Below are 14,545 nucleotides of genomic sequence, written 5' to 3'. Positions count from 1 at the left end.
GTTTATGATAAAACTAAACGCGTGCAGATACAAAAATGTTAATTTCTGGAAATGCCTGTGGATCTTGTAGAAGCACGATTGTTTGTTGGAAAACAGTCACAGGTTTGATCGGTTAATAAACTGCAAGTTTATTCGCAATGTTATGTTACACGGATGGTATAACGGCGATAACGGAACAATATGTGTACGTGTGTGCGCGTGTGCCGCGCGTACTTGCGCGCTCGCATTGTGTGTGTACGGTTTTGTCTGTGTAGGTCTATCTATACATATCTTTATATCTAATATCCGCACTCTGTAAAATATAATAATAATGATAATAATCATAATTATAATAATTATAATAATAATAATTAATAATAATAATACGGCGAGTTTCGCGCGCTCGTGGCTCACATGCGTCGTTCTATCACCCGTTCCCCTAAAAAAATGCATTCTCATGGGAGTCCGTCGCATACGAACGATGCACGTGTTGCTCGTAGCCGCATTAACATCCAGAGACTGGTGACAAAATAGAGAAGAAATAAGTACAACAACAACTATTGTAGCTTAGATGAGAAGTATATCTTATTGCCGAGCCTCAGACGCGGAAGATTATCATTGTTCAGAACAAACTTCGGATAGTCTTCACATGGCAGGAAGGGCGGGAGGTGGAATCTGAGGGGGTCTAACGAGCTGTATGTAGATTTTTTTTTTTTTTTTGGCAGTGTCATCTCGCTCCTGGCCCGGCGGCTCGGGCCGGAAGCTCTGCGCTTGTGCGTGGAATCTCTCCGGATGATTGATCCGGTTGTACGGTATCACGGAGACGTAAGAATACATAATTAGGCTCTTTATCGGATAGGCATTCGTCGCAATGAACGTCGCTGCTGCCGATCGTCCTCCTCGATCGTGCTCGATTACATCGCAAATTTAGGCGGAGACGTGCAAATCCGCTCGGAATTAACCATCGCTCGACGGGAGAGCCCTATATGTATGTACATTTATTACGAAAGCCGTTTACGCGGTCAGGTTGTGTGTGTGTGTGTGTGTGTGTGTGTGTGTGTGTGTGTGTGTGTGTGTGTGTGTGTGTGTGTGCGTGTGTGTGTGTGTGTCGGTCACGATAGATCTTGTCGGCTCGGAGACACGTGATGGAAGAACGATCAGCGGGGGAAGAAGAAGAGATGCGTGTAATTGTCGCGGAGTAAATATATACACGTACATCCGCCGTCTCGTGACCGATTGAAATTGAACGGGAGAAGTGTGGGAGATGCAAAAGCGTATCTGCAGAACTGGAGAATCTTCGTATTTTTATCCCGAATAAAAGCGCGCCACGCTCAACGCTTGAAATGTGGGCGAATGATATTCTAGTTTCGGCTCGTGGCAAGCGTATTCTTGTATCTCTCACACTTCTCCCGATCCGAATTGAATTGATGACCTTTTCAAGTTCGATTCGAGTATATATTTTCCTTAAAACGCTTGTTAAACGAGGCGATTGTTAGCTCTACGGTTCAGATGCAGACACGAAGACGCAAGAGTTTTTAGACCGGTGTAATTTCGCTAAGTACTCAACTCTCGCTAGACACGCGAAATGTCAAGGGCTAGTCAAGATGCGTGGACACTTATCGCAACGACTGTACACAGTGTTATCTATATACATGATGCATGAGTGTTTACACAAGTGCAGAGATTTACTACGTTACTCTTTTTCTCTTTCTCTCTCTCTCTCTTTCTCTCTTTCTTTCACTCTCACTCTCACTCTGTCTCTCTCTCTAATTTATAAGAGTGACAGCAGACGGACAAGACACGTATTGTAGCGAGAAGTGATCGTGTTAAACTCGAAAAGGTCTGAGGCTACGGCAACTGAGGTATCTGTGAACAAACGCATTTTCACCGTCGTTGATTTAGCCTTCGTGCATGCATAAGTAGTATGATCGACGGATCCGGGAGCCGTTGTCATATATATATGCAACGGAGCCTCTTTTTTTTTTTTTTTTTCTTCTCTTCCATCACTTAACGGCTTAACAATTTGTCGTCGTTTTTTATCTTCGTTTTGATATCCCTTAACTACCGGTAATCGTTCCCGTCCATTAAATCGAAGACGCGTATTTTTTTTTTTTTTCTTTTTCTTTATGTATTTGTATTCGTTTTGTACTTGTACTGTTCAGCAAGGCAGCGTGTTGCACTTTGTTTACATTATAATTATAGTCGGGCCGTGATTGTCCACCGAAGATTCCACAACGTCGCGAAGTTGTGCGAGAATTCTTGTCGGGAAGCGTGATCCGTTGCGTAAGAACTTAATACGGACTCGTGTCGACGCGTCGTTTTTCTATTATGATTAAAGGATTGACTTTGAGTCGATCGGTACGACAATGAGATGTAGAAATCATAGGTGCACGAACAGGTGCCTCGATATAATGTATCTCGAAATGGTTCGTGAAGAGAAGCGGTTTTGCCGTTTTGTAATTTTATTACAAACGTGAAGTCATAACTCGATAATCCTGAGAAAATGAACATTAAATACAATTTTTATAGGCATCAGATTTTAAAAGATTTGAAAAAATTAGAACTTTTATTTCAATTTATTTCAAAGTCGCTCTTTGCTGAGAAGAAAATGTACCTCTTAATCATTTTTAATCGTAGTAGAAAAAAAACTCGCTTTCGAAATTTTTACCTGCGGTCTCTTGGGCTTTCAGTCTTATGGATTCAAAATTGCTTAATCGTCTATTCGTTTTGTTCCTGAATTCGAACACTATGTCAAGGTTCGATCATAAAGAAGAAACGTAACCGCGGAAAACGGAGTGTAAAAAGTAGAGTCCTCACGCGAGAACTCTCCCTTCGCGTTCATCTCGTATTTCCGTTGACGCTCTTCAGCTTCCTTTAGAGATACAGATACGAGAATTTTTCGGCAGAAAAAAAAAAACAAAAACTGATAAACGAGAAGCGCTATGATCTGCTCTTGCAACACGTGGATCCTTTTGCGTTCTACGACCCGCTCTACATTTCGACAGCTTATGATCTCTGTGACGATGATGCAACTAAAATTAAGCTTACAATGTAGCGATTAAAAAGGGATCGATACCATGTCGCGCGCACGTCGGCAAAACACTTTGCCACGACACGAACGGACGTCTTTTTTTGCGAATTCGCGAGTCGCAATCTTTACACGTCGGGACTATGTATCTCCCTCCTTCTCGCCTCAGATTTGCGGATGACATACATACGTCACAACAAATCTCCGAATAAATAGTACTCTTTATAATAGCAATATCGATTATGTAGCAATAGCGGTATTAGTTGTAAAAGATGATTGCAGTGGTGTGAAATGGCGATAGTAGCAATATCGTAGGTACTCATAATAACAGCAATAGTTATAATAATTGTAATTACTATAATAGCGGCAATAATATAATAATAATAATTAATAACTGTGATAATAATATAATAATAATAATAATAATAATAAGTATTCAATCAGTTCCCCTAACACATTTAAACAATCGGTTTTGTAAAACGTCGTAATAGAATACGAAATAAAAATAAGGATCTGAAAAGATAGATACTCTAACAAAGGTGTCTATACAATATTTATGCGTACATAGTGCAACATAACGTACCATCGTGACCAGTCCTCAATATCGTACACATTTTATGAACAAAGTTTAATTAAACTATAATCTTATAATAAACGTATTGATATAACAAAAAAAATTATTGACAATATTGAAAATAATAGTAATGCAGCGGTACTAATAACAATAATAACAGCAGCAGTAATCATACTAGTAGTAGTAGTTATAGTAATAGAAATTATACTAATGTGCTGCCTACTACTACTAATAATAATAATAATAATAATAATAATATTTATAATCAATCGTTAATAATAATAATAAAATAATTATAATGATGAGGAAGATGATGATGCTATTACTAATGAGAATGACGTTGGTGAAGATTATGGCGGCGGTGACGATGACGATGACGGTGACAATGAGAGACAATCATAATAGTACATAAAGCATAATATAAAATTCTCCGGCGATGTTAGAATACACAAGTACCTCTCCTTTTATGCGGGCAGACTCGCGGAAGATATGTTTAATATACGTACAATGATATATCCATAATAGTATCAGAAATAACGGACGTACAATGCGTGAAGCGAAGAGAAACGTGGCTGCTGCGGACGCGAAATCCTCTCGCCGCGTGTCGCTTGCGCGAAAACATCGTTCCGGCTTCGTCCTTTCGCGGATGGACGTCACGCGAGATCCCGCGGAAAAAAAAAATCTCTTCACCTGCCATTTCGATGCGACATCCGCAGCGGTCACGCACTCTTCTACGTGTCTATTACGTTGTATGATACATTAAGAAAATAGCGCATACCTCATTCGTTTACGCTCGTGCGATTCGTGATTCATCATTCGCGCCAGCTTACGCACGCTCGGCGTGCCACCTTAATCTAATATATACACAGACATAATCGTATACATATACGTATACGTACACACATACATATACATACACATATACACTTCAGTTACACGCTAGAGATGTATGTAATATTCACATGGGCTCACATCTCTCTCGCTCTCTGGGGTTGGTACACGTATGTACATTCAAGAGTACATCGAATTTCTCCGGGGTCGCCTCGCTCGCTAAACGAAGGCGACGTTTAGAGTCTCGCTAGGTTCCCATTTTGGCCCGAATAATTGGATTGGATGTTGAAATTAACTGCAGACGGTGCGTCGCACTCGCCAGATATTCGCCAAACCTAATGCCGCGAATTATGCCGCCGACATAGTGCAATGTCGGCGCAGTATGCGAATAAAATGTCGTATATATACGGTATATCGTATATAACAAATTTTTTTGTTGCAATTATGCAATCCTCCGAATTATTACGTGTTTCGAATATCTGCCCAGTGAACCAACCGTCCGCAGTCAGACGTATAAATTTAAACGAATGGAATTAATCGCTCTCTCTCTCTCTCTCGCTCTCTCTCTCTCTCTCTTAATCGTAGTCCCACTTTGTATGTATATTCGATAAGAACGATATGAGGTAATGCCCTATGTACATAAAAAAGAAAACAGAGTCGACAGTTAGCAATAAAATTTTTGGTACAAGTAGAAAAAGATCCATACTACGTAAGTTCTTAGTTATATTGAGCGCAAATAACCAACCGTTATTAATCCTAGTTTCTCTTGTTGATACGACAATCGTCATTAAACTGACACGACGTTCTCTAAGAGTTATCGTACTATTAATTACCCATAGACAGTAATGATATTTTCTTTTTCTTATCGTTTCACCATTTATTTTTCATTCTTTTTTTTGTAATTTTCTTTCTTCTGATAAATTTAAAAACTTTTGTAACAATAAATTTATACTTAAGATTTTGTTAATATTAATTATGGCACAATTTAAATATATTTTATTTAAAGTCTTTTTGAAGACATAATAAAAATAAATCTAAGTAGTCTTTCTCCTATGCACGATGTTCTTTTTTTTTTTTTTTTTCAAGTTCATATAATTACATCGCTATTTCATTTTATTAATTAGCATTGATGTACTTCTCTTTGTGCTTCTTTCATAGTTCCGTTTGATCCCCCTTTTGGAAATAAAATTTCTTTTCTCTTTTCATTGAAACCGAAGAGTGTTTCTATCGAAAATAATCGATTTACAACTTTCCCGGACTGTCGTGATATTCCTCTCACAAGAACTACGAATCGCCATTCTTGATATCGGCTTGCTAGTTGATAAAAACTAACAAATTGCATTTTTATCAAAGATATAAAATAGATGGAGAAATCGAAATCGTAATTTGATTCTCGGTGGAAAATTATGGATGTGTTATAGATGCGGCATTCGCGATTCTACACTTTCCAAGATAAATACCACTCGCGTCAGAGAAAGTTTTACAAAGTTTTCTCGATGCTCTTTGGTAATATAATATCACATGATAAAAGAAAACTTTAAACCAATCAAAAAAAAAAAAAAAGAAAAAATCTAATCAGTCGATTCCTCTAAAAAATAGGAATTAAAAAAACGAGGAAACTAGTAGAAATAAATTTGAGTCTTTAAATAAATTGACAATTATACGTTACAAAAATCAGCCTTCTCAAAAGTAAATTCGCGTATCAAAGTATTTCGTCACAGCGCCAGGAAGTAAACTTGACCTCTTCAGTTGTATCGATTCGAATTTATATAACTTATATAGAACCCGTTCGTCGAAGAATGGGTGACTAACTTAGAATTGGCTTTTCTTTTTAAACGGGTCAAAAGGAAGCTGTTGACAGTGCGAGTATGGCGAACACCAGCGTGTGAACACTCCGGAAGAACATTCCTGTCTTCAATGCTTACGATATATTGTTTTAGCCTGCTGACGATGAGATTGCACCATTTCTGTCGCCGGTCGACAGGCGAATCGCGCGAAAACGAGTAATTTTAAGTAAACAGTAAACCCTCGCGGTTTTTTTTCTTTTTCTTGAAGCTACACACACATCGCACCCTACCGCCGCAATAGTAGATCCTGCTGAGTTACACGTCGGTGTAAGTTACAGTCAGTCCTCTCGTTCTCATGTCGGAAATATACGCGGTTTCTTACAACTTGTATAATATATACACGCACATTATTACATAGGATGCGAGCAAAAGATAACATTTAGATAGACTCGAAAATATTTTCGCCGCGTCGCTGCTTCTCAATTTTTTTCCCGATTCCCCTTACGATATATATATATATAAATCATATATACGAGACGAAAGATTCACACATTAAAAATCCCAAAAATTTCCCGTAATATTTTTTTCCTTCTTTTTTTAATCGTACCTTCGTTATATATCCTAAAACGATTAGCGTTTAATTATTAATATTGATAATATTCCTCCTCGACGGGAGAGACGGGGCGCGTACCTACCTAAAATTTCGTCCGTGTGTAAACGGTTCGAGACCTTGGCACATACCGATAAATAATCTATAGTCATTCTGTTTTTCTCTGTCGTCGCTTCGGCTCGCCTCGGCGTGTAATGGGTCGTTACCCTGCAACAGTTACGTGCCTCATGTACACGCGGACGTGATTGCGAGCGAGAGCACGCGCGACACGTCCGCATATACACTCGTGCGCACATATCTATCCACCCAACACGCGTATGCGGACGTTTGCTAGACGTTTACACTAGACTAAGTCTATCTGCGATGAATGGCAACGGCTGATCACACTGGACGCGTCTATGTCGTGCGCGTCAGCGGAGAGGAAAATATCTGCGGATTTTTTTAGAAACCACGAGAAATAAGGGAAATCAAAATTGCCGGATCAAACCTTGATCGTCCTTTACGTTTCGTCGATTAATCGTGAACGCCGATAGATGTGTTTAAAGCAAAATTATTTGCTGTGAAAGAGTAAATTTTTTTTTTTTTACTAGATCGACAGATTGATCAACGGTTGCCCGCCACCCTATCCCTACTACCACCCCATCTCGAAATTTTCGAAGTAATACGCGATGAAATTTGTCCCGATACAGTCTCGCCCCCTTACGATACATCATACAACACCGAACATCGACATAAATTCCGTATACTTTTTTTTTTTTCTGTTCACATAGCTTTAGCAGTCGCGCTAGTATACCAACCGAAGAACATCACAGAAATTTCCCGACATTATTTAATAATCAATTATTAATTTTTTCCTTTCTTCGTCGCTAGAAGAGTTTTTTTAAGAGTACGCCCGGCGATCATAATGTGGAACAGACATACGTTTCTTTCCTTTTTTGGTCTCACTTTCTCTCTGTTTCTTTTGTCGAATCGTTTGATGCCACGCTCCCCGATTATCACAGAATCACAAAAATTTCCGGAATGACTAGGATCAATTTTTTCTTCACTAACCAATCGCGCCTTCTTAGCAGGTCAAAAGTGACTTTTTCAAGAAGAAAAAAAAAACAAAAACGCTTTCGCGAATCTCGGCCGCTGCTTCATTCGATCGATATCGTGTTCTCCACATTATGCCCTGACCAAACGTCATCGAGGATCGGTCTACCGATTTAAGAATGTATATGTAATAATTATAAAATCTCTCTCGGTAGAGATAGCTAAATATCTAAAATCGTATATTTTTCACAGTATACTTCACACTTCGAAGATATGTTTGGAAACTCGTGCTTACCCTTTTCCTTTTTTCTCTTTCTCTCTCTCTCTCTCTCTCTCTCTATCTCTCTTTCTCATGTCCCTTTTTCTTTTAATCTTTTCACCTTCTCCGGCCACGAATGAAACTCGAGGCAGGCCATGTCCATCCCCGTGTTTCTCTTTTTTTTTTTTTCCTTATTCCGCGCATCCATTAAATATTCCCTTTCCGATACTACGCATCCTAAGAGTTAGACGTAGACATAATTTATATTTTCCACGATAATTTGTACTTGCTCATTAATTATTATGGCATTTCCTTTTTTCGCCTTACAGATAAAACATCAACATTTTCTCGTTTCTCTACGCTGAGTTTTAAACCTGAATATGTTACGATGAACAACTTTTAGGGTTTCTTCTTTTCTTGTACATTTGTTAATATGGATATATTAAAGTTTGAGGAGCGGAGCAGTGTTCCATAACTTCTCATAAATTCACTCAAGTTATTTCAACCATTTAAAGAGTTCGATTCGCTTGTTTCGCGACGTAACGGGGAAATAAACGGAATGTAAACAGAAGAATTTTCCTTGGCGCCATTATAACGGAGAGAAACGCGCGTTGTAGAAATAGTTTTGTTCGCGAAAAGAAACAAAAAATGCAAGAGAATTAAAGCTCCGTAGCACTGCTCCGCCCATTCACGAGATATCTATGTAAGGACTATGCCGATTTTTATAAAATCTGAACAGGAGAATATCATCGTTATCGATGTATCGTACGAATATAATATATTTACAGTTCAAAATATTACTTTTAAAGAGTTAAAAATATAGTTTGTATTTAGCGCACATACGACGAATCTACATATACACGTTAAGAACCCATGATATAGCTCTACCATCTCCGCGTCTACGCTCTCTCTCTCTCTCTCTCTTCTTTCATCTCGTAAAACCGATTTTCCGTTCTCCCCCTCTTTCCTTCGACGCTAATCGGCGGCTTCTGCGACGTTCGATCGCAACGTGCCTCGACCTCGATTGCTGCCGTTGTTGTGATCACTTTTCACCGATCAGCGCGTCAACTTTCGCACGTACGGATGCATTGATGTCACGCGCATCCTCGCGCGTCATTTCGCCGTTAGGCCTAACGTCATCGCTTCGCGTCTACTCGAAATCGATATATATATATATATATGTACCGACCTTGGCGCGTTCGTGATTCGCGCACGTGAAAGTGCATTCGGCATGCACACGCGTGTGTTGTGATCGTGTGGACCGCGTGAATGATTCCGACGCCGGATTCACGATCTCGTTTCACGCTCGATTGTCTCCCTGGTTCGCCCGTTTATTCGCGCAATTCGACAGTTCAAACGTATTCTCAGATCAACACGTTAAATTGTTCGCTCTACGCTCGACAAGGCACGCCACTAATCCCATCGTTTTACGAATTGTTTCCGCTCACGCGCAACACGCTTGCTCGAAACTCGCGACGCGCGAGGCGGATCGCACGGAACACGCATTGATATTCATTCCGACGGTTCGGCGTGCATTGTCCATATGGAAATTGTTAGGCGTTATTTCTCGATAGCACCGACATAGAAGAATTCCATCTGTAATATAAATTCGATCTCGAAAACGATCTCCGGAAGACCTGTTCCCCTTCCCCAAACGTCCCGTCCGCTTCGGAGAACGTTAAAGCTAAAAATGTCGCGGCGCGATAACGCTGGAAATTCGTGCCGCGCGTTCGAAAATCCATCGTTTCGAAATCTTGCCGGAGAAGCGACCGTTATGCGGTCAACTCGAGTCATGAACGTACAGCGATCTGATCGCTGACAAATGGAATGTGTGTTTTCGCTTCGCGCACTGACCTTAATGCTCGAGTCTCCTTTCCTTCCTTCCGTTTCAGTCGAACTACATGCTTCTCAGTCAAATTGTCCTTCTTTGGATTCATTGCAGTCTTGACGAAGAAAAATTATAACGCTACGGCGAGCCTAAACTAGAAGAACCGTGGTGTGTCCGCGGAAAAGCGGAGGGGAAAACTAGAAGAAACCGAAATTTGGATCAGACTGACTCGTTCGCGATTCAAATTCTAACTTAAGGTTTCTGTGTACCCCTTTTTCTCTCTCATTCTCTCTCTCTCTCTCTCTCTCTCATCCGTTTCCCATTAATGCGATCACGTTGCTGATCATTAGGCATTGTATGCTCTGCAAATACGATAAGGGTAAATGAGTCGTTGAAATTACGGGGAATTTTGCTGCAATTTAACAATTTAGCGAGTTAAATTGCTTCTAGATTAAACTAATTCCGGTTTGCTGTCTTTTTCTCGATTATAAATCAAAACGCAGACGGGGAAACAAAATTAGTCCAAATTGTTGTCGGTGCACATCAACTTAATCTATCGATTTCAGTTAACTAATTGTTATCGACGATTCCTCAATTTAGATTGCAAATCAGTAGTGCAGAATTTAGATATTTACGCTCCGAGCGAAGCAACTTTTGCGCGAGTCGTGAGTTGCACCGACAACTTAGGACAACTTTCCTCAACGATCCTGACGTCTTCTACATCACAGATCGGTGTCAGATACAGCAAAAAAGGATTAGCTCAATCATATAATTCAAGCTGACTTGAGTTCAACTCGAGTCGAGCACGGGAGCGTCTCGGGACGCAAGGTAGTAGTACTTCCGTGTTTTCGATCGTTCGGCCTCAGCTGCTCAGTCGAACTGTGCGCCGTTCGACTGATATCGGCCGAGCGAATGGTGTAAGAAACGACGATGATGGCGACGATGACGGCGACGGCGAAGACAGTGGCGACGACGGTGACGACGACGCAGACGGTCTTGGCATGCGGGAAGGCTTTGATTTTTCCGACGCTTTCATTGCGGTTGTTGCTGCATCTGCATCTGATGATGCATGCTACCGAGGACGTTCTTGATCGCCGAGGCCTTGAGGAGCCGCTTGAGCACGCCGCTGGTGCCGCGGTGTTGCAGGCTCTTGTGCGTCGTCAGCGAGTTTTTCGTACGATACGTACGATTGCAGAACTCGCAAATGTAGAGCGTGTCCGATTGCTCGTGTTTGTCCTGGAAGTGGCGTTTGAGGGAGTAGTAGCACGAAAACGTACGACGGCAGTACGGACATTCCTGAGGCTCGTTTATGCCACCCGCCGTGGGTGGTGGCATTTGGTACACGACAGTGGGAGGCGCCGTCGGTGCCGGATGCATCCCGTTGCCCGTACCTGAAACGCATCCAGATCCGTATGAGATCGCTCGCAAAAAAAGAAAAAGTTCACTCGCCGAAGGGATTGGTATTCATTGAAACCGGCGGGTAATTTCGACGAGTCGATTTCAATGTTAAAGCTACGTCGAAACAGATCTCCGCGTTTGTCGAAAAAACACGACACTGATATAAAGTACGTGTTGTCGCATCCGTAATATGAAAGATCGAAGTCGTCGAAATACTAACGGTTTCAATTATTGCTATCCGCTTCGTTTTTGATGACACTATAAAAATTCGATACGATCGACCATCGTAATGACGTCACATTAATCAAATGCATTGATCAGATTAGAATTGAAAACTTAGAGCTGATAATTCCACGTTTCACGAATAAATGAAAGTCACGCTTTATTCGTTTATCCGCAAATTAACTTGAAAACAGCGATGAAAATTTGAAAATTGGATTTTTAAAAATCGAATAACTCGAATTGTCTATAACACATAATTTGCCATTTAACTCCGCTAACATTGTAACGTAATAAAAATCAGTGTGTACGTTATATAAATTAATTCTAAAATTATGTGCGATAAATTTTTAGTAGAGTAATATAAGAAACTGTGTACTTGGAATTATCAGCTCTATATCGACTTACCAAAGTTTAATTGCGTTTGAAAATAAATTCAGAATGATGTGGAGTTGTGTGCAAAATGCAAAGCTCCATAGATAATTCAGATAGATAAGTTTGTTAGATAGCGTTGACGCGTGTAGTCGTCATTCCTACTCTCTTGTGAATTTTATTGAGTATTCGGAATAGTAGACATCAAAAGATCCTGATCGAGGAAGAGGAAATGAGAAAAGGAACAAGAAAAGGAACTGTGTATCATTACCGCGTGCATCGAGTTAGCGATTAGTATGTTAGCGTTAGTGTATCAGGACCAATTTGTCGATAGTAATTATTGACAACTTCGTGTATCGAATCAAATTGTGCATAGTTTAAAAATTTCAGCACGTATCTTGTTAGTCATATTATTAGTCGAACGGATTAAAAATTAATGGAGAAATGTTAACTAGTTCTAAGCGTGAAATCGATTTCGCGATTGCGCGGAAAAATAATACAGACTGTTTCGCGTCTTATAATAATATTCCATTTATTTGACATGCGCCCAGAAAGTTTGTATCGATGCCGAATCAATAAAAATTAATAACAGAAAAGCACAAATAACGAAAATGCTAATAATAAAAAAAAACTGTTATAAAATAAACATAAAATAATATAAATGTTTAATATAATGTTTAATAGAATTATATTCTACAGTTTTCTGATTATTTTGCAAATTGTATTTTAATTTTTCACGATGCTCGCAAACATCCATTAACGAACGTATACTTATTGTTGATCTTTGTATTTTTATGAAACGTATAATTTCCGTCAATCGCGTGGTTTCGCGAAATCTCATTTTAAATCATCCAACTCGTACATATTTTGTACCGGTTTTTTTTTCTCCGAGTTAATGCGCGCGCGTTCAGTAATGTCCGATAGAAAATATAAAACAATAAAGAAACGCGAATTAAGTTAAATATACGTAGCCAAAGCTACAAGCAAACAGACAGCAGGCGGACAATTAGGTGGACATGCAAACAAGCAAGCAACAAATAGCTAAATGAGCAAGATAGGGTAGCTTGACTGAAAGAAAAGAAATTACATGAGAGGAAACATACGAAATGCGGCGGACATAAATGAAAAAGAATAAGGCAAATTGATTGGTTATTTCGTAAAATAGTTGCCTATCGCAAATGATAGATCGCTTTTACTGTCAATATGCCAAGACTTTTTAGCTTCGCCGTCCATATATACCTATCCCCATGGCTCGCCGCATCAGAAAGTAAAGCTAGTCAGTACATTATTCCAAGGAGATTTATTTAACAGAATCGTTGATAATCCGCAAATTATTAATTATAATCAATGTTGGTGCAACGATTTTTCGCAGTATGCATGTTATAGATACGTACTAAAACTAATTTCGCGTGGACGAAAAAAAATACTATAATCGAGTGACGTCGACAAGTAGAAGGCTGAAATAATTCAGAATATCGTTACACCTCTCGATCGCAATAGTAGCTTGATTACAATTGAAGCGCCAAGATTTTTTTGTCATCAATGATTAGCGAAACATGTATTTCCCAAAATAATGAAAAAATGTCCGAGAGAAATCGAAAAAAAAAAATATATATCTGAAAATTTCAAGTATCATTATTCTTTAGGCATTTGTGTCCGAACTTGTCTCCTTGACAGTTTCTTTAGAAAAAAATGCGTCCGTATTCGTGCGCTGTTGCGTCCTTCCGCTATCAATGCGCCGATTGTAGCTGCGCGGCATGCTGCTTTACTGATGCGATCGGGGACTCGAGCCACTGACAGCAGGTATAACGGACCGGCGAATACCGGAAGAACTCGATCAACGGCGCGTACGGTACCGAAGGGGCGCGAAGGACGACGGGATAAGAAGGAAAGAAAGCGGTTACGCGAGCCGAGAAGCGGACACGGACGGTAAGCACGGGACTCGGACCGTAAGGCGAACAAGAAGAGAAAGAAGATATAACGCGTGCAAGTCCCGAGACCGGTTTCTCGCCGTGGCATGCGCCATTCGCGAAGTGCCGGCGCGATGCGCGAAGGAGGAAAGAGGAAGCGAGCTCTCCGTATTGCGTCGGTGCGATGACGGAGTCATCCGACCCCGAGTCGGAGAGCGGAGAGAGAGAAACGCGATGCATCTTCGGTAAAACGCGTGCGGATAAAAATGAGGGAGTAAATCTCGAGAAAGAGGCACGATAGGAAAGTCAAGCGTGTACGCTTTGGTATATGTACGTATTTGCGGATATATGCATTAGAGAAAGAGAGAGAACAAAAAATATATAGATATAAAGAAGAGACAGAATGACAGAGAAAGAGAGAGAGAGAGAGAGAGAGAGAGAGAGAGAGAGAGAAAGAAAAAGAGAGGAAAGGAATGTGTGTACATATGTGTATTAAGTCGCAAGGGGTGAGTTTTGAGAGGCTTTATGTTAAAAACTTTCGAGATGCTGTGCGCCATAGGTATGATTTTTTAGCGTGGTCCCTACCTTATCTAAACCTTCAAAAGAACTTAATGTCAATGTCGCCGGGCCTGCTCTTATGATAGGTATATATATGGGTCATCAGGGAATTACGCGAGCAGTACACCCGCTCGCAGATGACGCATCTGTACTCCTCCTG

At 40.3% G+C, this 14,545-nt stretch overlaps 1 protein-coding gene across 1 annotated transcript; it reads right to left on the bottom strand.

The window, feature by feature from the left end:
• Window positions 1-103: 103 nt before the first annotated feature.
• Window positions 104-14,545, bottom strand: LOC136996930 (broad-complex core protein isoforms 1/2/3/4/5-like). The gene is made up of 2 exons (XM_067355598.1): window positions 14,413-14,545; window positions 104-11,319 (listed from the first exon to the last, which is right to left on the bottom strand). The coding sequence occupies exon 2, from the start codon at window positions 11,303-11,305 to the stop codon at window positions 10,961-10,963; it is 345 nt and encodes a 114-aa protein (XP_067211699.1). The 5' UTR covers window positions 11,306-11,319; window positions 14,413-14,545; the 3' UTR covers window positions 104-10,960.

Source organism: Linepithema humile, chromosome 5 (genome assembly GCF_040581485.1).
Source record: "Linepithema humile isolate Giens D197 chromosome 5, Lhum_UNIL_v1.0, whole genome shotgun sequence".
Classification (NCBI taxonomy): Eukaryota; Metazoa; Arthropoda; class Insecta; order Hymenoptera; family Formicidae; genus Linepithema; species Linepithema humile.
This window is presented reverse-complemented; position numbering and strand designations above follow the sequence as displayed.

Bases quoted from the DNA above. Each gene is read 5' to 3' on its own strand.
- LOC136996930 (XM_067355598.1), bottom strand. From the start codon at position 11,305: ATGCATCCGGCACCGACGGCGCCTCCCACTGTCGTGTACCAAATGCCA.